Genomic DNA, 24383 nt, shown 5'->3' with positions numbered 1-24383 from the left:
CTACATGTTCCTGTCAAAGTCCAGAAAATGTCAACTAAACAAAGCAAGGGAAAGTGCTGTATTATGAAATTTTGCTTCAATTACAGAAGTATATTATTACTTTGCTAGGGCTGCCACAACAAAGCACCACACAGTGGGTGGCTTAAACATAAATTTATTTTATCAAAGTTGTGAAGGATAGAAGTCCAAAATCAATGTGTCTGCAGGGTTGATTTTATTCTATGGCTTCTCTCCTGTACTTACTAGATAGCCATCTTAAGACTCTGAATAGATAATTTAAATGTATTTTAATATATTCTAAGCCTAAAAGGCCAATGCCTAATAGTATAATGGAAGTCTTAGAACTCCTTCAGCCTCTGGATCTCTAAGGTTTTATTTTTCTGTTTTTCTTTTTTCTTTCTTTTTTTTTTTTTTTTTTTTTTTTTTTTTTTTTTTTTGCTTTGTTTTGTTTTTCTGAGACAACATCTCACTCTGTTATCCAGGCTGGAATGCAGTGGGTGTGATCATGGCTCACTGTGGCCTCCCACCTCAGCCACTCAAGTAGCTGAGACTACAAGTGTACACCACCGTGCCCAGTTTTTTGTATTTTTTTTTTTCATTTTTGTAAAGACGGGGTTTTGCCATGTTTCCCAGTCTGGTCTTGAACTCCTGGGCTCAAGTGATCCTCCCACCTTGGCCTCCCAGGTGGCTCACATCTGGCATTACAGGTGTGAGCCATCACACCTGGCCTCATAACATAATTACTAACACTGGTATGAATACTGTATTAGTCTGTTCTCATGCTACTAATAAAGACATATCCAACACTGGGTAATTTATAAAGGAAGAGGCTTAATTGACTCACAGTTCAGCATGGCTGGGTAGGCTTCAGGAAATATACAATCATAGTGGAAGGGGAAACAAACCATCCTTCTTCACATGGCAGCAGCAAAAAGAAAGAGCAAAATGGGGCAAAGCCCCTTATAAAACCATTAGATCTCTTGAGAACTCACTCACTACCAGGAGAACAGGAGCATGAGGATAACCACCCCCATCATTCAATTACCTACCACTGGGTCCCTCCCACAACACATGGGGATTATGGGAACTACAAATCAAGATGAGATTTGGGTAGGAACACAGACAAACCATATTAAACATGCAAGTACTTTTGCTGATGTTCTTACTCAACCATTACCTGATTATTGAAAAAATAATACCAGTGTTTTAAAATCCAGGGTTTGTATATTAGTACAAAAGCTCTAGTAGTTATATTCTCCTGTTTTTAGAGAACATTATTCATTATTATATTACTTGATTTCCTACTATGGTTTCAATGTGTCCCCCAAAGTTTATGTGTTGTTTAATCCCCAATGCAACTGTGTTGAGAGGTGGGATTTTTATAAGGTGATTAGTATTGTTAATGCAGGAGTGGGTTCCTTATTGCAAGCAAGAGTGGGTTCCTTATAAAAGCAAGTTCAGCCCTCTCTTGGTCTCTCACCCTCTATCATTCCCTCTCTTGCCTTCCGCCATGGGATGATGTAGCAAGGAGGACCTTCCCAGATGCTATATCACACAGCTAATTAGCAGACTTGGGACTTGGGCTCATTTCTTCTAGGTACAAAGTTTTAGAATGTCCATTCCTTTACATCACATTCTCCCCTACCTGTCCAGAAGTTAGAGGGAAATCAGAGCTGAAAAATGAAAAATCTCAAATCCATTATTCTCTTCAATATTTCTTATACTCCATATCACCTGTCTCAAGAGTTATCACATCAAACTCATCTTTCTTATTATACCACACATTTTGTTATTGTGATATTCTATACTACTACTGTTGTTTCAACTGCAGAAAGGTAACAAACATATACAGAGGTATCTGGCTGTATATGACATTCACATAAGTAGGATTCTATCATAAATAATAAATCAGTTTCTCATGTTGCGGAGGCAACTCTAGAGAACTGTGGTTGGATGAAATTTTCTGAACAATTCATTCAGGTCTAGTTTACATTGAAGAAAAAGAGGTTTAGGGTACTTTTCCTTCATTGTCATGGATCTTATTTCTCTCTTTTTTCCTTACAACACACACAACTAGGTCTTGTCATGCCAGGAAGCAAACAGCTACAAAAGCTGATTTTTTAGATTTAAAAGTCAGTAATGCTGACCCAAATTAACTTCAATAAAACACTATCTTCTACTGGAACATAACTCTTAAACATGACTTATACTGAACCAAACTGCCTAAAATATGGAAGAGTGGTGTCTTTTGGAGATTTACTTATGGGTCATATTATTATTTAATCTTAAGATATAGAAACCACGTAAGCACAATTATGATAGAACTAACAATTAGTGTTTTCTACCATTGCAAAGGGAAATAAACTAATTGAGAAATAAAAAATAAGATTATTTTATTGTGTGTAAAATTTTAATTTTGAAGGGCAATTTATAAAATATGATTGTTAGTCGCATGAAAATTATTGAGAAAAAATTTAAAACACAACTCATCTATATCAGACCATATCCCTGAAAATAAAATCAAAACCACAATGAGATACCATCTCACACCAGTTAGAATGACAATCATTAAAAAATCAGGAAACAACAGGTGCTGGAGAGGATGTGGAGAAATAGGAACACTTTTACACCGTTGGTGGGACTGTAAACTAGTTCAACCATTGTGGAAAACAGTGTGGCGATTCCTGAAGGATCTACAACTAGAAATACCATTTGACCCAGCCATCCCATTACTAGGGATATACCCAAAGGATTATAAGTCATGCTGCTATAAAGACACATGCACACGTATGTTTATTGTGGCACTATTCATAATAGCAAAGACTTGGAATCAACCCAAATGTCCATCAGTGACAGACTGGATTAAGAAAATGTGGCACATGGGAGGCTGAGGCAGGAGAATGGCGTAAACCCGGGAGGCGGAGCTTGCAGTGAGCTGAGATCCAGCCACGGCACTCCAGCCTGGGCGACAGAGCAAGACTCCGTCTCAACAAAAAAAAAAAAAAAAAAAAAAGAAAAAAGAAAAGAAAATGTGGCACATACACACCATGGAATACTATGCAGCCATAAAAAAGGATGAGTTCATGTCCTTTGTAGGGACATGGATGCAGCTGGAAACCATCATTCTCAGCAAACTATCGCAAGAACAGAAAACCAAATACCACATGTTCTCACTCATAAGTGGGAATTGTATGAGATCACTTGGACACAGGAAGGGGAGCATCACACAACGAGTCCTATTGTGAGGAGGGGTTGGGAGGGGATAGTATTAGGAGATATACCTAATGTAAATGATGAGTTAATGGGTGCAGCATACCAACATGGCACATGTATACATATGTAACAAACCTGTATGTTGTGTACATGTACCCTAGAACTTAAAGTATAATAAAAAAAAAATTTTTTAAACATTAAACATTAAATTAGACACTTTTATACAAAACCGGCAAAGATAAGCATCTTAAAAATAGTCTGGGCTGTGCACAGAAAAATACTAAATCTCCTAAACATGAGGCAGATTTACTTCCTCAATGGCTTTGATGAAATCCTACCTGGAATAACGCATATTTTCGTGTAAACAAATAGTAAGGCTTAAACTCATACATGAATCATAACAAATGAAAATCCTAATTCTCTTAAGTTTTATGAAAATTTTTGAATTCATATCACATCTACTGTTAACTTTGATTTTACCAAGATGAAGCACCTCTCTTAGGTTATCCAGCAAGTAATTAAAATTTCATGACATTATCAAGCTTAAACCAAATTCTAACTTTTCTGACTATATTCCAGCATACAATATAATGGCATAGGAAGTCAACTAAACTTTAGACTTCAATGTGAATTTATTTTCACAAAATTACTTTAAAGAGGATAATGCCCAAACGATCACTTTAAAAGCCGAGTTCTGTTTAAAGACAAAAATAAAGACATGGCTCATTCATTAAGTAAACATTTATTTAATGTCTACTGAGCAAAACACTGTACTAAATATTGTGACCCCTGCCCTATGACAATCAAAGAAATAAGAAAAAAAATACAACTTATGGCTGGGTGCAGTGGCTCACGCCTGTAATCCCAACACTTTTGGGAGGCCGAGGCTGGCGGATCACTTGAGGTCAGGAGATTGAGACCAGCCTAGCCAACGTGGTGAAATCCTGTCTCTATTAAAATATAGAAATTAGCTGGGCATGGTGGCGCATGCCTGTAATCTCAGCTACTCAGGAGGCTGAGACACAAAAGTCACTTGAACCCAGGAGGTAGAGTTTGCAGTGAACGGAGATCGCACCACTGCACTCCAGCCTGGGCAACAGAACAAGGCTCTGTCTCAAAAAAATATACAACTTAGTAAATACAAACTTATATAGTCTAACTGCATAATAAAAACAGAGGTGTTAAATAATAAGACTAACATAACTAGGAAATGCTTCCCTAGAGAGATTATTATTAAATCAACTAAGACATTTTCATAGTAGAAATTACACACAAAAAGGAAAGAATTAAGAATTAAATATATTATTAAGAATATATTAATTAAGAATTAGTATATTATTATAAGAATTAATTAATAAGAATTATTAATTCTTATAAATATTATAAGAATTAATTAATATAAGAATTAAGAATTAAATCTATTCAACAAATATATATATATATATATATTTTTTTGAGACGGAGTCTGGCTCTGTCACCCAGGCTGGAGTGCAGTGGCGCGATCTCGGCTCACTGCAAGCTCCGCCTCCCGGGTTTACGCCATTCTCCTGCCTCAGCCTCCCGAGTAGCTGGGACTACAGGCGCCCGCCACCTCGCCCGGCTAGTTTTTTGTATTTTTTAGTAGAGACGGGGTTTCACCGTGTTAGCCAGGATGGTCTCGATCTCCTGACCTCGTGATCCGCCCGTCTCGGCCTCCCAAAGTGCTGGGATTACAGGCTTGAGCCACCGCGCCCGGCCTCAACAAATATATTTTAAGTGGAAGGCTACATTGGGGAACTAATAAGATAAATTTGGAGAAGACTGTAAACCCAATTGACAGATTGATTTTACATTAAACATAATAGGAAATAATAACATACTATAAATGCTTGGATAATAGAGAAGTGAATAAAATGTTAATTAATGAAGGTATCTCTTTCATACATATATGTAGAATGGACTATATCAATGGAAATAAAACCAGCAAAACTGTTGTTGCAGCTGCCCAAAGGTAAAATGATGAAGTTCTGTGTTAGTGTGGTTGAAGAAAACATTTGACAGGCTGGGTTGTTATGGGAAACTAAAATCTACTATTGTCTCTTTGGAGTCAAAGTTATTACAAAATAATAAGAATAAAAATAAACCAAAACATTCCTGGGCTACTAGCAAACTTAAAGGCCTAGAGGTCTTGAGTGTATGACAGATGAAGAAAGTCCCATAGCTGTAGTTTCAGTAGTACCCAGGAAATTCTGTTACTCTCATAAGGCACCAGATCACCATCCTAGAACTGAGTAAAAGATTTCATTGATTACCTCAAAGTTGGTACGCTGAATTGTGAATCCAATTTGACATAATACAAATAAAAAGTTCGCTTATTACAAATTTGAAAATGTGCTTTTAACATATTAATGTTACATCTTATCTTTGATGGAAGATCTTTGTGATACTATTATTCTGAAGTAGGAATTAATCCTTAATTCCTAGTAACCTTGTGAACAGGAGTCAAAAGGATTTTTATATAATAAATTCTTGATGTAACCATAGTAAAGGCAATAATTACTCTTGCTCAGGGATTGCCTATGCCATCTAAACACTCTGAATAGACACTCTTGCCCCTGACTTGAGGAAAATCAAACAGGTTATACAACTCATGTGGTCTTTCTTAAGTGTCAACCCAAAACGTGGTCATAAATTACAGTAGGCAGGTGACACATACAAGTCACAAATAGTTTTTGTCACATCAAATTTTACTTTTGTTTTACTGAAAATAGGTGGCAAACCTGCAGAATAATAAAAGAAAAGAAAAAAAATCAAACTAGCAATTAAATTTATTTTAAAGAAAGAAATAAGTAGGAATTACTTACAATTTCATAATGCTACATGACCACAGATAGCACATCATCATAGATTTGTAAAAGGTGCCTGTCACCGCAAAAAAACAAGAAAGAACTCACACTAACTGTCACTTATTAAATAAATCATGTCTTTAAGTCATTAATATGATCAACAAATCATCAGGAACACGACAAGGAAAAAGCTGAGCTCCTGTTCTTAATGCAAAAAGCAGTCCACCAAAGAGACAACCAAAATAACTAAACAGACCTCTGTGCTGACTGATGGCATTTTCAAAGTCCTGAATAAATAGGAAATGTCCAAAGCGCACACACACACACAAACAAAAGGCACAATTCAGAGATAAACCGGGCTGTAAAATAAGTGTGGAAGTAAAATGATGAATTTGGAGGTATTTTTTTTTTTATTTGAGATCCCGAGTGTTTATATTACATCACCAGTGAAGGAGAATGAAGTGTTACCAGGATCCGAAAAGGAGTCTCTGAACAGGGTGTACACCGAATTCCCCTTTAATAAAAAGAAAACAGCTCTAAACAAACAAACAAACAAAAAAATGTTTTTAACTTCCAGAAAGCCAAATTAAAAACAAAAAAAAAAAAAAAAGAAGAAGAAAGAAAAGAAATGGCTTTACCCACAGTCCCATGTCTGGGACAGAGCTCTTCTACCAAGCCATGCAAAGTGTCCAAGACAGAGGCCACCCACCACGCATTCCCAGACTCTTAACCGTGTCACTCCAGAAACCAAGAGGACTTGGATTTCCACATTGCTAACGTGATCTGAAGGCAGTCCGTACACATTTCTGTCTGGGCAGGACCAGTTGAATCACTTCTCGCCTTATCAGCCTCCAATAATTGCCACACTGTGCAACCAGTAAGTGGGAGGCACATGGAGTCTGACCTGGCAGCCTGTCTGCTACCTTCACCAAAAATACCCCATTCACACACTTTGTCTGATACTACTTTCATTGTCTGGGCTCCTGTTTTCGGAAAATTGCTGCCGAAGTATCCTAAACAAGTTACATCTTTCCCTCTATCCCTAACATGGGATGCCGAGGTGCAGAGGCACCGGCACCGCCCTGCCATCACTCTCGTGGATATGGACCCGATTAGGCGTCCTTCTTCCTTCTGCCCACACCAAGGCCCCCCAGGCCGCCGCCGCTCACTGGGAACCTTCCCAGGGGAGTGGCGGAGGGGCGAGGCCATGGTGCAGGGACCTGCAAGAGGGGCCTGACCCTGATCGAGAGGGGCCGATGGGCAGCCAGGTGGGCCTGTGGGTTTACCTTGTTGAGGTGAGGGTTCCGCGTCAGCAGGTAGCCGCGCTGATGGGTGTGGCGGCGACGGGGGACTTCGGGCTCCATGGCTGGCGCCGGGTTCGGCGGCGGGGTCAGGCTGGGGCGGGCGGCGCGCGCGGTGCAGGCGGCGGATGCTGCTGGGGTGCCCGTGCTGACTGCAGCTGTGGCGGCGGCGGCCGCACTGGGAAAGGCCCAGCGGCTAGGGGCGGGCGTGGGTGGCGAGAGGGGGTGGACGCGTCGGGAGAGGCCCGAGCGAAGCCGGTGTCCCCAGCAGGGCAGCCTGCGAGAAGCGCTGAGTCATGGCAGGAGATCATCCGAGCCGGCGTGTGAGGAGGAGGAGGAAGAGCGAGGCCCTGGCAGCGCTGCTGGTGGCGGAGGGGGGGTGGCCGCCGGAGCCCTTGGCTCCATAGGGCCTCTGCCCACCATGGGCTTATGATCACCACTGTGGTCGCCTCTCTCCATGTGGGCATGCCAAACACAGTGCACTGGGTGGCTCGGCTGACCCCAGAGACCCAGGGTGGGAGAGGGGAGCGTCAGGCCAGGTTCCCCCTGCCCGGGAAGGCTGGAGAAAGTGCGAGAAAATGCCAGAAGGTGCGAACCTGAGAGGTTCAGGCAGAGCCAGCAGCGGCCAGCAGTCATAGACACCGAGGGGGCTACGGGACCGAAGGACTCCTGAGGGGTCCCCAGGACTGTTGACAGAAGACCTCGACACGCTGAAGAGAATCAGATTCGTCTCTCCCTTCTTGTTAGCGTCTTGGAAGCTCTCTAGCCACAGATCCACAGCCCTCGCCGCGCCGTCCAGGATGCCGGCCGTGCCCGGGGCGCTGAGGCCGGAGGGAATCAACCTTGACCCAGAATGCCAAGGCCCAAGGGAACTGGGAGGAAGCCCAGAGAGGGGAGCTCAGGCGCCACACCTGTCAGTTTCTATAGGTTTTCCACTGGAATTTATTTGAATTCCAGTAAGATAAGAGTCAAGATGTTAGGGTGCAAAGGCCCAATGAACAGTCCTATTTATCTTGTATATTATTTTTCTGGGAGTTTTAGAAACCTGATGTTCAAGAACCACTGCTCTCTCTGAATAATGATGAGTAAGCAGTCTTTCAGGCCTTCGGTTTCTTCTTTGGTAAAAGCAGAAGGTTAAACTAAATTATCTTGCAAAGCTGATTTATTTATTTATTTATTTAGAGACGGAGTTTTGCTTTTGTTGCCCAGGCTGGAGTGCAATGGCACGATCTGGGCTCAAGGCAACCTCCGCCTCCCGGGATCAAGCTATTCTCCTGCCTCAGCCTCCCGAGTAGCTGGGATTACAGGCATGCGCCACCACGCCCAGCTATTTTTTGTATTTTTAGTAGAAACGGGGTTTCTCCATGCTGGTCAGGCTGGTCTCGAACTCCCGACCTCACATGATCCGCCCGCTTCGGCCTCCCAAAGTGCTGGGATTATAGGTGTGAGTCACAGAGCCGGGTCATTTTTATATTGTTTTATTTACATTTATGCTTGGAGGTTCATGGACTGGAGGAATAGTAAGATCATAGCCAAAAGGAGTGTCTGTCTAATAAAAATAAAATAATAGCAACAGACGCTAAAGCCTTCTGTGCCCCAGTTTCCTTTTCAGTTGAATAGGATTGCTAGTTTCTGTCCTATTTGTCTCTGCGTACTGATATTACAAAGGATAGTATTTGAGATTATTTGCTGATTTTATATCTCCATACTCTAGACACACATCCAATCACAGTGTTTTCATTTCTACTTATGTTACTTTGCCTTATCAGAAAGATTTCTTACCGTAATTGTATTTTGTCAGTACTTACATTTAGAAGCTTCTTTGACCTCGTCTGAATTATCTAGAATTAGTTGTGTTTATGGAGAATATTTTCTAGGCATCACAAAGTTCTTTTTTAAAAAGCCCTTGAAGTTAAATGACACCTTTCATTGTGAATTCTATACTCCATAAATACTTAATCCTACAACATCTAAGAAAAAGGTGTACTTTACAAAACTTACTCTCCTGAATTAACTGAGGAACATTACAATTAGGTTGTTTTATGTGAGAGAAAACAGTTTAACAGCAGGCATGGGAGCCAACTCAAGCTGCTTAAGAAGAAACAAAATGTTAGTATAACAGACCCTTATTATAATAAAGTACTTATTACATGAATTTAGATATATTACCTATCTGTTCCTGTTTCTGAGATTTAATATCTACAGATAGGAAAGGTGTTATAAGTACAGGGAGTAATCTACAAAGAGTGTATGGCCTCTCCCTCAAAGGCAACATTACAGGGGAATTACAATATCCTGCCAGTAGTAGGTAAAATTCACATCTTTCATTTATATGTTTACTTTAATTATTAAAATAGCCGCAGTCATCTTCAATGAAACAGGATAAGGCCTAGCTGAAGGAGCCATTTAGTAAATTCACGTGTAGTTCCAAGAATACTGGAAAGAACCTATTTTTCTACATAAATGTTAGCTAGATTATCAAAATTTTCAGTCTTTTTTAATAATAATCTCTTATAAGGTTAGGTTTTATTTCCAAAAATGTAGGAAAACATGCAGAGAAAAAAACTGCTTTAATTTGCCTTGTAACAAATTGTGGTTGCACTGTCAGTCTGAACTCAATTGGTAATGTTAAGAATGGGTATCATTCACAAATTAAGGGACTAAAACCTGTAGATTTCTGTTATACACAGCTGAGAATGCTATCAGTCAAAATCAGATTTTTCTCTCCCAGGTTATATTTTAGCACACAAAGAGCTTTTACAACATAAAATATGATTGTAATAGATACTCTGATCTGGGCCGGGCGCGGTGGCTCAAGCCTGTAATCCCAGCACTTTGGGAGGCCGAGACGGGCGGATCACGAGGTCAGGAGATCGAGACCATCCTGGCTAACACGTTGAAACCCCGTCTCTACTAAAAAATACAAAAAGTTAGCCGGGCAAGGTGGCGGGCGCCTGTAGTCCCAGCTACTCGGGAGGCTGAGGCAGGAGAATGGCGTAAACCCGGGAGGCGGAGCTTGCAATGAGCTGAGATCTGGCCACTGCACTCCAGCCTGGGCGACAGAGCGAGACTCCGTCTCAAAAAAAAAAAAAAAAAAAAACCAGATACTCTGATCTAATGTCGGTTGAGATTGCAAGTATAGAAAATTCAGGAAATAACAGCACATACAGCAATTCAAATATTTTACTTTCAGGAGATAAAAAAGATTAAAAGAAAAAATACATATCTAGGTGATGATTCGTAATATTAACTAAATGATTCTGTATTTCTTCACACAAAAAGCACCTTACTACTATGTCTTCAAAATCTAGTGTGCATTTTATAACACATCTCAATTTAGACACCAAATTTTTATCAGAAATTTGATCTGTATTTCAATTTTATAAAACTTACATTTGCAATAGGAGATTCTCATACCTAACTTGTTGCAAATATACCATAAAGTTTTCCAGTGACTAAATTGAGTATCTGTTTTATATTTAAATTAAAATGAAACACAATTTAAAACTGAGTATCTCATTTGCACTGGCCACATTTCAAATGCTTAGTAACATGCCAGTGCCCATCGAATTAGAGAGCACAAGTCTAATCCAATGCATTTGGGCGCTTAATTAAGTGTTTTAAATAAATAAAGGTAAATATACATACCCATGTTACTGTAATGTTCATACAGATGTTATTACATGAATTGCAGAGTAACTCAAGTTATACTACCTTATTAGTTTCACATATATAGCTATTTATAACTGTAAATGCATGCAACATACTGATTTTCTTTACAAAGCACGAATTCTTTTCCTTCTTCTCAGATAGTCAACCTAGTTGTTTCATTCCTCAAACCATTTTGTTGAAAGTTCACAACATCCCAGTTGATAACATGGCATATGGATTAAAATTCTAAATTAGTAAAACTGCATTTTAAATAAACCTTCTGAAATTCAGATGTCCACATAAGTATTGTGCTTCAAGATAGCCAACTGCTGGAGAAATTTTGCACATACTCTCAATGTTGCTGCCATTATTTTCCCCCCGACAGAGTCTCACACTGTCACCCAGGCTGCAGTGCAGTGGCGTAATCTTGGCTCACTGCGACCTCTGCCTCCCGGGTTCAAATGATTTTCCTGCCTCAGCCTCCCTAGTAGCTGGGATTACAGGAGTGCACCACATGTCTCACTAATTTTTGTATGTTTAGTAGAGACAGGGTTTCACCATGTTGGCAAGGCTGATCTCAAATTTCTGACCTCAAGTGACCTGCCCGCCTCAGCCTCCCAAAGTGCTGGGATTATAGGCGTGAGCCACAGCACCTGGCCAGATGCCATTATTTGAAATGTTTTTCAGTTCTTCTTTTGGAATTATTTCTTATTTACTCAGGGTAAACACTATAGCACATTCTTTTAAGAGTATTTTATTAATTTCAGGCCAGGCATTGTGGCTCACACCTGTAATCTCAGCATTCGGGGAGGTCAAGGCAGGAGGATCACTTGAAGCCAGGAGCTTAAGACCAGTCTGGGCAACAAAGTGAGACCCTGTCTCTACAAAAAACTTGAAAAAAAATTATCCCGGTGGGTGGCATGCACCTGTAGTCCCAGCTACTCAGGAGGCTGAAGCAGAAGAATTGCTTGAGCCCAGGAGGTCAAGCCTACAGTGAACCATGACCGTGCCACTGTACTCCAGCCTAAGCAACAGAGTAAGGCTTCATCTCAAAAGAAAAGATTATATTAGTTTTACATCCACAGGTACCAGGGATTAGAACTTCAAAATATATTTTCGGGGGACACAGTTCAATCCATAACAAGGATGAAGTCTAGAATCAGACTGACTGGGTTTGAACCTTTCTAGCCCTGTGTCTTTGAAAATCTTATTCCCTCTCGGCCTCAGCTTCCTCATCAGAAAAATGAGGATATTAAAAGTACCTGCCTTTTAAAGTTGTTATGGGGATTAAATGAGGTGATTTTTGCGTATTTATTCGACAAATACTTACCGATCAACCTACTGTGTGTCAGCCCTGATATAGGCCCTGGAAGATTTATAGTGAATAATACAAATTCTCTGTCATCTAGAAATTACATCCTACTGAGACAATAAACAAGCTATACTATGTCATATTACATAATGCAGATACATGTAAAGCACTTAGAACAGTGCCTGTCCCATAGTAAGCACTCAACAAATGTTATTCCTTTCCTCCAAGATCTGGTTCATCTTACGAAGCCATTCCCCATTCCCTCACATACATATTTTCCCCTTAATTTATTCAAAATGTTTATTGAACACTTCCTCTATGCCAAGCCTTAGACTAGGCACTGGTAGGCAAACATAAGCTTATGGGGAGAAACAGCCAATACACAGGTAAAGAGGTAGGTAATTATGAAATCTGAACTGTAAAAGAAATGAGTGTGCACTTCAGCAATTAGCAACATGAAGACTAATAATTTTAAATAAAATTTTCTAAGAATATAAATTTTACTTACAATTTTAGCAATTACAGGTTTTGGCTTTAGAAAGTAGAATTAAGTGACTTGACAAGGTTAAGTATTAATCTTGTAGGATTAATATTATAGTGGATTTTTCTGTTTGTATTTTTTACTCTCATAACAAAGTAAAAATTTTTTGAAGCTGCTTGTTTTAAATTTTCATGTTTTCCCAGCTATCACCACAGTATACCTTCTACAAAGCATCATTTCTCTATCTAGGTCAGAGGTCAGCTATCTATGCATGTCGTGCTAAAGCTTGCCACTAGTACCTGTGCCAGTCCAAACCTGTTCTTTAGGTTGAAAATGGTAGAGCTGTTCAGACTCTACAAGAAGAAAGGAAATTATGTCACTCCCAAATTAGGAAAAGCTTATGGGATATTTCAGTTATTTATCAGTATGTAACACATTACTGCAACATTTAATGGCTTAAAACAATAACAATCATTACATTATCTCTCATGGTTTCTGTGCATTCAGAATTTGAGAAGGGCTTCGATTGTTAGTTATGGTCCAGGGTTTCTCATGTCGTTGCAATTTAACAGTGGCTGGGACTAGTAAAAGGGGGTGAGGGGTGGCTATGCGTGCGCGCTCTCTCTCTCTCTCTGCCCTCCACCCTCATCTCTCTCTCTCAAGTAGTCTCAGGCTCTCTACATATATGATCTTTTATTATGGGCCAATGTGAGTTAATCACAGCATGGCAGCCTCAGGGCAGTCAAAGTGCTTATCAGGAGCTTAAAGGCTTTCAGAGCAACCTTTCCAGGGAAAAGGACAGAATGTGCCTTTCCTTTGGGTGACCTAGCCTTAGAGGTCACATATTGTCACTTTTTTCTACTCTCTTGATCCAGTCACAAAAGCCTGTCCCAATTGGAGGAGTGTCAAAGCTACGTGTAAGAAGAGCTTGTATGATAGGATAAATGTTGCAGCCATTTGGAAAATACAGTCACACACATGGATGTATAAAGAGACCTATTTAACTGTTTGTTCCCAACACTTTTTTATGTCACTTTTTTAACTCATCTGAAATAAGGAGAGGGTGGTGCACTTGATATAGACAAATTCTTGACACCAATATAAAATGTGCATAAATAAATAAGTTGAGAAAACTTGGCCGGGCATGGTGGCTCACGCCTATAATCCCAGCACTTCGGGAGGCAGAGGCAGGTAGATCGCCTGAGCTCAGGAGTTTGCTACCAGCCTGGGCAACATGGTGAGACCCCGTCTCTACTAAAATACAAAAAATTAGCCAGGCGTGGCAGCGGGTGCTTGTAGTCCCAGTCACTCGGGAGGCTGAGGTAGGAGAATTTCTTGAACCCGGGAGGCAGAGGTTGCAGTGAGCTGAGGTCACGCCACTGTACTCCAGCCTGGGCGACAGAATGAGACTCCATCTCAAAAAAAAAAAAAAAAGAATACCATATTAAAAATAATACTGGACACTGAATATTGAATGGATGGAGAATTTTCTTTACAGACAGTGTGTTGCTATGGTGCCCAGGCTGACCTTGAACTTCTGGCCTTAAGCGATCCTCCTACCTTAGCCTCCCAAAGTGCTGGGCCACTAAAAGTGGCCTGAGAATTTTTTCAATTTGGAAAAATCTGCTTCCAAACTGTTGATGGTTTGTTTCCTTTTGTAGTTCTGAAGTTTGCAAAAAAAAAAAAAAAAAAAAATAGTATCTGTTAGTTTTACATTCAGGAAAAAAAAAAAAAAAAAAAAAAAAACACTTACAGTTGGAACATACTGTACCAGGGGAGGATATAATGAAAGCAATATATTATAAAACTTTAGGAATCACAGGTTTTTTTTTGTTCCAAAGTTAATTTGAGATGATGATTTGGCATCATACTTCACTACCTTCCTGCAGTGTGGATACCTTAAAATCTCTGACTGCTTGCCAGTAGGCACTGAAGCCAGCCACATAATGCAACTCTGAATTAGGGAGGGTAAGTTTCAGAATACCTTACTCCACCTGTGTGGATCCACCCTGCTGTCCTTACTTTGAAAAAGCCAGACTAAAAACAAACAAATCAAAATGATCTTAAAAATTAAAAAGTCAAATTTTTAAAAACTTTATAGAAAGTTTAACTTTTTTATAACAATATAGATTGAATGTATTTAGCCCAGACTCACCTAAAGAACAGATTGTCATATAACTTATTTAATAAACGATTGACTTTCAAATACAACATGATGCTAATAGTAATTCGCTAAGCAACAGTATTATGTGGCTTTTTACTTCTCAGTATTGTTCTACGTATTTTAAGAAATTTGACGCTAGAGTTAGAGAAAGTAAACATTTAATATTTATTTTTGAGTAAAGTTTTACAAACACAAAAAAATGGTGGTTCAAAACTATTAAAATTTCTCTTTGGAATAACTAATTCTTGCTTTAAAAGTGGCATTTGTTTCTGGTACTATGTTAAATTATTTGACTTCTTATCTCAAACAGATATTTTTTTAAATGAATAAAAAAATCACACAGACAAAAGAGCCTTATCAAATTGCTTTATTTAACTTGAATAATCTGGACAAAATATTCTTTGTTTTGGAGATCAGGTCAAAACACAAACTTTTTAAATTTGTTAATTTTGTTAACCACTCTAACTAGTGATTAACATTCAGTGACCTGCCAGAAATAGAATGAAGCCAGCATTAAGCACAAACTGTCAATCTGTAATGTCACCAGAAACTTGGCATTTCAAATCTAGTTCTAAGCTGAAGCTCCTAATTTAATGGCAAAGCTCCACATTTTCTGGTTCTTGGAAGAGGGAAAATGTGTGCATGAAACGCTGTACTCAGGAGAGTTATACAAGAGATTCATTCATGATAGATGGAGAGACCTGAATGAAAGCACGTAGGCCAGAGGAAATTTAGAGTGTTAAAATGCATTTTGAAGACATGGTCCAATTCCTGACGAGAAACTGGGGAATCTTTGGGCAGGAGGGAAAAAAATCATATGGATTTGGTAGGAAAGTTATTAAGTCACTTTGGGGTTTTGGCAATATCCAAGCTTTTTGTATTTGTTATCCACACAAATCCATTCAAGACTTCCAAATAAGAGTGGAACTTATATTGATACAAAACCCTTATGTGTAATTTTTTAAATTTCCAGGCCATTCATATTTAGATTTGGAGATATTCTTTGCTAGAATACTAGAAAACTTTCAAGTATTCTTTGCTAGAACCATATGCGGAAACATTTGGAGTAAGTAATTCCGAGCTTCCTCCCCGCTCGTTCCACCTCCACTGACTGTTCATCCTCTGGGGCTAATGGAGCAGAAAAGGAGGCTCCTCAGCATACTCTCCTCTCTGATTGCTGTGGAAACTGCTCTGTCATGCAGTTAAATTGGGCTGTGGAGAGACCTGAGACCATTATGCCCCCACTGTGGCTTTAGTGTGGTAAAGTATCAGGGCAAGGCAGGAATTAAGTTTTATCAGGCAAACCAGAACTGCACAAAGAGAAGATCAACAATCCCACACACTTGCTTCATCCCTTCCCTTTCCTTTCTTCATGCTTTACTAAGCCATTCGATGCAATGGAAAAAAACAAGCAGCAAGCAGTGAAAAGATCATCCTAAGCAGAAAAGGGAAGAAGCTGCCAGAACACAAGCAAAGTTAGAGCAAAACTGTAAAAATAATTCAATTAAAAGGAATATAATTATCAAAATGCCCCTAAAGACTTGAAATTGAGTTCAGTGACAGCTCTAGTTTGCCAGAGAATAAATGATTAGTTTTACAGGTCAGGTCCCAGAGACTTTGATTCATTCTTTGATGTGTTTGCCCTGTGTACAGGGAAACTGATATATAATTGTAGAAAATATATTGCTAACTTACTACAAATATTAAATCACCTGGACATTGTTATATATAGTTTGTCTGGAAATTCTTATTTTTTTCGAATATATGTTGAAGAGACACTAAGTCCATCTCCATGAGGCTAAAATACTTTTAAAATTATATTTTCTTTCAACACACATAGTTTTTTTTTTCTTTTTTCTTTTTTTTTCAGATGTACTCCTGCTCTGTCGCCAAGCTGGAGTGCAGTGGCATGATCTCGACTCACTGCAACCTCCACCTCCTTGGTTCAAGCAATTCCACTGCCTCAGCCTCCCAAGTAGCTGGGATTACAGGCGCACGCCACCATGCCCGGCTAATTTTTTGGATTTTAGTAGAGACAAGGTTTCACCATATTGGCCTCCCAAAGTACTGGGATTACAGGCGTGAGCCACCACAACACATATAGTTTCTTAATAAGTATATGTGCACATAGCAAAAAGTAAAGGGGCATAAAGGTAAAGTCATATAAATTTGAAACCGTAGTTTCTGAAGTATTAAAGAGCAGTAGAGAGAATGACAAAATAGCATTTTAATTCTTATACGTAAAGATCTCACTTCTTCATATAAGCTACTCCCAACCCCCATATTCCAAGGAAGATAATGTATTACAATTTTTCTAGAATTAGCTGCTTTTAAATTCACATCAAACACATGGGAAAGGGTTATTTTTTCCTTCAGTGAAACAATTTACTTGAATTTAAGATTCTTTTGTTTCCCAGTTTCTACTTATGACAGTCTTTATACTCTATAGCAGTCTTGCAAACAGAAGAGGACTTAACAAACCCAGACAAAACTCAAATCTCCCTAGAGACGTTTTTTTTAGAAATGTTAAACAAACATTCTACAACATGCCAATTATTTCAAAACCACTGATAATTGCAGTGGATATAAATGTAAATTTATTTTTACATTTATAATTGTCAGGTTTTTCTTTTCCGATATCTCCTTATTCTACATAGTCATTTCATGAAACTAATTTATTCATTTTAAAATGACATTGCTAATATTTCTTTCTGTTCAACCTATTAAAATGAAGCAGAAGTGGAATGCTACAAAGAAAAACTTGTAGTGGGGGTGGTGCAGGAAGGTTATTGGAGAACCATGTAATTAGATAATTTTTTAAAAAGAGAGTAAACTGAATCTTAGTAATAATGGTTTTGCTGGAAATATGCTACTCTTACTATGAAATACTTGTTTCACCCTAAAGGCCATTGTAGTGACATTTGAGTTACATCAGAGTGTTCCTGGCAGTAGTTAAGGTAGTTTTTGATATATTAGTTATCTACCAATGTGTAAGAAATTAGTGGCCTAAACTGACATTTTTATTTCACAGTTTTTGTGGGCCAGGAATCCAGAGAGGGTTTATCTGGGTACCGTGGCTCAGGGTCTCTCATAAGGCAGCAGTCAAAGTGATGACCAGGGCTGCAGCCATCTCAAGGCTCAACTACGCGAAGGTCAGATTCCAAGCTCATTCACACCGTGGATGTTGGCAGGATTCAGTCTCTAGTTGGCCTTGTTCTGCGGACCTCTCCATAGCGCAAATCAAACATGCCAACTTGCTTCATCAGAACAAGCAAGCAAACAAGAAAAGCCAGAGTGAGAAGCAGACTAGAAGCAAAATGCAAGCCACAGACTTTTATAAGCTAATTTCAGAAGTGTTAGCCCTTCACTTTTGCCATATTCTGTTAGTTAAAAGCAGGTCATTATGTTTAGTTCATGCTCCAGGGGAGGAGATTGCACAAAATACATGGATACCAAGGGGCAGTGATCTTTGGAAGTTTTTTAAGAGGCTGCTTACCACACCTGATATGGGAAATGCGTTATAACTTGAGAGATTTTGTAGATCTCAACAATCTCGGATGACCATTTCTGAAGGTTGGTGAGTTTTATTTCAATAAAGCACAGTCTATTTTGTACTCTGAAATTTTAAAAATTGTTTGAAATAATTTCTTATATAAATATGAAAATAATTGCCTAGTTTTCACTTAATGATATATCTAAATGCTCAAAACATTTTTCATGTTGTTAAACAAAATTAAAGAGAGTCAGAAGGAAGAAAAATCAAATTTTTTCAAAATGTTTCAGTATTGAGCTAGATAATATCATAGAATACAGATTGATACATGTATCATACAATAGCTCTTAATTTACAAATAAAGTAAGATAAAGGACACTTGAAGATGGACATTAAAATTGCCCCCCGCCAATAAAAAGCAAACTCACACACAAAAAAAAGCCTAATCAATTCTTTTCAAATTTTCTCACTTCTCCACTAGGTCAAGAGGTCTCAACCAAATATTTTTGTATATTTGTTAATGTCAAAACTTGATGTATGTGTAAATTTTTCTATAGAGATAGTTAATAGCTTCGTGAGAGTCTCGGAAAACCCAGGACCATTGCCCTAGGCAACAAGAATTTAGGTACTGAATTCTCATATGGAGTCTCATGAATTTGCTTCATGTAACCCACCCCCAAAATAAGTAAAGCCAAATGTATTTTGGCTTTACTTATTCGTCAGTGTCACTAGTGTTCATTTCATCAGTGTCACTAGTGTTGAACTCCACATTCATTCAACATATATTTATTGAGTTTCTACTAGATGCCAGCCACAGTTCTAGGCTATAGAAATGCAAATTCCAGCATCAAAAGCTCACATTCCTGGAGGAGGTGGCATAGCAAATAATAAGCACAGTTGGGCTACCCCCTTTGGGTCCCCTCCCTTTGTATGGGAGCTCTGTTTTCACTCTATTAAATCTTGCAACTGCACACTCTTCTGGTCCGTGCTTGTTACGGCTTGAGCTGAGTTTTTGCTCGCTGCCCACCACTGCTGTTTGCCACTGTCACAGACCTGCTGCTGACTTCCACCTCTCCAGATCTGGCAGAGTGTCCACTGTGCTCCTGATTCAGTGAGGCACCCATTGCCGCTCCCAATTGGGCTAAAGGCTCATCATTGTTCCTGCACGACTAAGTGCCTGGGTTCATCCTAATCGAGCTGAACACTAGTCACTGGGTTCCACAGTTCTCTTCTGTGACCCACAGCTTCTAATAGAGCTATAATACCCACTGCATGGCCCAAGATTCCATTCCTTGGAATCTGTGAGGCCAAGAACCCCAGGTCAGAGAACAAGAGGCTTGCCACCATCTTGGGAGCTCTAGGAGCAAGGAACCCCCAGGTAACATTTTGACAACCATGAAGGGACCTCCAAAGTGGAGAGTAATATTGGACCACTTTCACTTACTATTCTGTCCTATCCTTAGAGTTGGAGGAAAATACCGGCACCTGTCGGCTGGTTAAAAACAATTAGCGTGGCTGCCGGACTTAAGACTCAGGGGTAAGGTTGTCTGGGAAAGGGCTTTCTAACAACCCCCATCCCTTCTGGGTTGGGAGCGTTGGTCTGCCTGGAATCAGCTTCTGCTTTCAATTTTCCTGGGGAAGCTGAGAGTCGACTAGAGGTGGAAAGCTGTCGTCCTGAACTCTCGGCATTAGTCGGTTGAGATCATGGTGCAGCCAGAAGTCTCTATTCAACAGTCGCCCATGCGTGTGCCCCTGCCTCTCCTTCTGACCCATACCTCCTGGGTCCCGACCACAACTTTCTTGAAAGTGTAGCCCCAAAATTCTTCTTACCTCTGAATCTATGTCCTCATCCCTGCCTCCTAGGTACTAATGGTTCAGACTTTCATTTCCTCTAGCAAGTTGTATTCTCAAAGGGATCTAAGGAAGCTCTACGCTGCATCCTTAGGCCCCTAGGCTATGAACCCAGAGAGTCTTGTCTCTGGTGTCCCTCCCAATTTAGGCATACAGCTCTCAATATGGGCAATTATGTGGGACCCATTCCCCAACACCCTTGCCAGGGCCCCAAGTTTGTGAAAAGGAGAAAAGAGAAAGAGAGAGAGATAGAGGGGAGAGAGAGAGATCAAAGAGGAAGTCAAAGAGAGAAAGAAAGAGAAAGATAGAAGTAGTAAAGAAAAAAACAGTGTGTCCTATTCCTTTAAAAGCCAAGATAAATTTAAAACCTATAATTGATAATCGAAGGTCTTCTCCATGACCCTATAACACTCCAATACTACCTTGTGGTCAGTGTAAGCAAGGGCTTATCCTGAAAACACTGAGACCACTGACAACCTGCAGACTTCCTATCAAAAATTCTTAACCCAGGAAACTGCGGATGGCCCAAATGCATTCAATCTATAGCAGCAACTGCTTTGCTAACAGAAGAAAGTAGAAAAGTAACTTTTCAAGGAAATCTCATTGTGAGCACACCTCACCAGTTCAGAATTATTCTAAGTCAAAAAAGCAAAAAGGTAGCTTACTAACTCAAAAATCTTAAAGAATGGGGTTATTCTGTTAGAAAAAGGTGATTTAACATTAACCACTGAAAATTCCCTTAACCCAGCAGATTTCCTAACAGGGGATTTAAATCTTAATGATCATACAAAGATCCAACTAGACCTAGGAAGAACTCCCTTCAGGACAGGATGATAGATGGTTCCTCCAGGGTGATTGAGGGAAAAATAAAACACACACACAATGGACATTCAGTAATTGATAGGGAAACTCTTGTGGAAGCTGAGTTAGGAAAATTGCCTAATAATTGGTCTGCTCAAATGCACGAGCTGTTTGCACTCAGTCAAGCCTTAAAGTACTTACAGAATCAAAAAAGATGCACTCTATTGCAATCCTGACTCAAAATGTTACCTACACCCTCTCTGAAACGAATTTGCGCAAGAACTGTTGTTTATAGGAATGCATCTTGATGGGGCAGCTGGGTTGTTATGAAATACTCAGGAACCCAGCCCAGCTCTAGAACTCACCTCTGAGCGCAAAGGCAATGTTGGGCACGCTGGTAAAGGACCACTAGAATCCAGCAGCCCAGACCCCTTTCTTTGTTGTCAAGAAGGGCGGGAAAACAGGTGCAGGACTGCTACATTGCTGAACGTAACTAATCCGATAAGCAGAGGTCCATGGGTGGTTACGCACCCTGGAAAGGAGTAAGCATTCGGACCATAAAGGATGCTCTAGGACTAATGCTTATTGGAAAATGACTAGGGGTGCTGGTATCCCTATGTTTCTTTTTCAGATGGGAAACATTCCCCCCAAGGCAAAAACACCCCTAAGATTTATTCTGGAGAATTTGGCCCAGTCAGAGCATATGTACCTTTTTTCCTGTCAGACTTGAAGCAAATTGAAATAGATCTAGGTAAATTCTCAGATAACCCTGATGGCTATATTGATGTTATACAAGGGTTAGGACAATCCTTTGATCTGACATGGACAGATGTAAAGTTACTACTAAATCAGACACTAACCCCAAATGAGAGAAGTGCCGCCATAACTGCAGCCCGAGAGTTTGGCGATCTCTGGTATCTCAGTCAGGTCAATGATAGGATGACAACAGAGGAAAGAGAACAATTCCCCACAGGCCAGCAGGCAGTTCCCAGTGTAGACCCTCACTGGGACGCAGAATCAGAACATGGAGATTGGTGCTGCAGATATTTGCTAACTTGCATGCTAGAAGGACTAAGGAAAACTAGGAAGAAGCCTATAAATTATTCAGTGATGTCCACTATAACACAGGGAAAGGAAGAAAATCCTACTGCCTTTCTGGAGAGACTAAGGGAGGCATTGAGGAAGCATATCTCTGTCACCTGACTCTGTGGAAGGCCAACTAATCTTAAACGATAAGTTTATCACTCGGTCAGTTGCAGACATTAGAAAAAAACTTCAAAAGTCCGCCTTAGGCCTGGAGCAAAACTTAGAAACTCCATTGAACTTGGCAACCTCAATTTTTTATAATAGAGATCAGGAGGAGCAGGCAGACTGGGAAAAATGGGATTTTTTTTTTAAAAAAAAAAGCCACCGCTTTAGTCATGGCCCTCAGGCAAGCGGACTTTGGAGGCTCTGGAACAGGGAAAGGCTGGGCAAATCGAATGCCTAATAGGGCTTGCTTCCAGTGCAGTCTACAAGGACACTTTAAAAAATATTGTCCAAGTAGAAATAAGCCGCCCCCTCATCCATGCCCCTTATGTCAAGGGAATCACTGGAAGGCCCACTGCCCCAGGGGACAAAGGTCCTCTGAGTCAGAAGCCACTAACCAGATGATCCAGCAGCAGGACTGAGGGTGCCCAGGGCAAGTGCCAGCCCATGCCATCACCTTCACAGAACCCCGGGTATGCTTGACCATTGAGGGCCAGGAGGTTAACTGTTTCCTGGACACTGGTGCAGACTTCTCAGTCTTACTCTCCTGTCCTGGAAAACTGTCCTCCAGATCTGTCACTATCCGAGGGGTCCTAGGACAGCCAGTCACTAGATACTTCTCCCAGCCACTAAGTTGTGACTGGAGAACTTTACTCTTTTCACATGCTTTTCTAATTATGCCTGAAAGCCGCACTCCCTTGTTAGAGAGAGGCATTCTAGCAAAAGCAGGGGTCATTACACACCTGAACACAGGAGAAGGAACACCCGTTTGTGTTCCCTGCTTGAGGAAGGAATTAATCCTGAAGTCTGGGCACCGAAAGGACAATATGGATGAGCAAAGAATGCCCATCTTGTTCAAGTTAAACTAAAGGATTCCACCTCCTTTCCCTACCAAAGGCGGTACCCCCTTAGACCCGAGGCCCAACAAGGACTCCAAAAGATTCTTAAGGACCTAAAAGCCCAAGGCCTAGTAAAACTATGCAATAGCCCCTGCAATACTCCAATTTTAGGAGTACAGAAACCCAGTGGACAGTGGAGGTTAGTGCTACATCTCAGGATTATCAGTGAGGCCATTATCCTTCTATACCCAGCTGTACCTAACCCCTTATACTCTGCTTTCCCAAATGCCAGAGGAAGAAGAGTGATTTACAGTCCTGGACCTTAAGGATGCCTTTTTCTGTTTCCTGGTACATCCTGACTCTCAATTCTTATTTTTCTTTGAAGATCCTTCAAACCCAATGCCTCAACTCACTTGGGCTGTTTTAACCCAAGAGTTCAGGGATAGCCCCCATCTATTTGGCCAGGCTTTAGCCCAAGACTTGAGCCAGTTCTCATACCTGGACACTCTTGTCCTTCGGTACATGGATAATTTACTTCTAGCCGCCTGTTCAGGAACCTTGTACCATCAAGCCACCCAAGTGCTTTTAAACTTCCTCGCCACCTGTGGCTACAAGTTTTCCAAAGCAAAGTCTCAGCTCTGCTTACAGCAGGTTAAATACTTAGGGCTAAAATTATCCAAAGGCACCAGGGCCCTCAGTGAGGCTCATATCCAGCCTATACTGGCTTATCCTCATCCCCAAACCCTAAAAGCAACTAAGAGGGTTCATTGGCATAACAGGTTTCTGCCGAATATGGATTCCCAGGTACGGCAAAATAACCAGGCCATTATATACACTAATTAAGGAAACTCAGAAAGCCAATACCTATTTAGTAAGATGGACACCTGAAGCAAAAGTGGCTTTCAAGGCCCTAAAGAAGGCCCTAACATAAGTCCCAGTGTTAAGCTTGACAATGGGGCAAGACTTTTCTTTATATGTCACAGAAAAAACAGGAATAGCTCTAGGAGTCCTTACACAGGTTTCAGGGACCAGCTTGTAACCCGTGGCATACCTGGGTAAGAAAATTCATGTAGTAGCAAAGGGTTGGCCTCATTGTTTACAGGTAGTGGTGGTAGTAGCAGTCTTAGTATCTGAAGCAGTTAAAATAATACAGGGAAGAGATCTTACTATGTGGACACCTCATGATGTAAACGGCATACTCACT

General features: G+C 40.3%; 1 protein-coding gene and 1 long non-coding RNA gene across 2 annotated transcripts in view; one reads left to right on the top strand and one right to left on the bottom strand.

Annotated features, from left to right (window-relative positions):
• ME1 (malic enzyme 1) overlaps nucleotides 1–7627 on the bottom strand; it is a 228096-nt gene extending 220469 nt beyond the window's left edge. The window contains exon 1 of the mRNA XM_015136858.3: nucleotides 7325–7627. Coding sequence (XP_014992344.1) covers nucleotides 7325–7402 — 78 coding nt within the window. The 5' untranslated portion in view covers nucleotides 7403–7627. The remainder of the gene's footprint in view (nucleotides 1–7324) is intronic.
• LOC114677554 (uncharacterized) overlaps nucleotides 7200–24383 on the top strand; it is a 29974-nt gene continuing 12790 nt past the window's right edge. Inside the window, exon 1 of the long non-coding RNA XR_003728903.2 lies at nucleotides 7200–7333. This is a non-coding gene — a long non-coding RNA (uncharacterized LOC114677554). The remainder of the gene's footprint in view (nucleotides 7334–24383) is intronic.

Source organism: Macaca mulatta, chromosome 4, assembly GCF_049350105.2.
Source record: "Macaca mulatta isolate MMU2019108-1 chromosome 4, T2T-MMU8v2.0, whole genome shotgun sequence".
Classification (NCBI taxonomy): domain Eukaryota; kingdom Metazoa; phylum Chordata; class Mammalia; order Primates; family Cercopithecidae; genus Macaca; species Macaca mulatta.
This window is presented reverse-complemented; position numbering and strand designations above follow the sequence as displayed.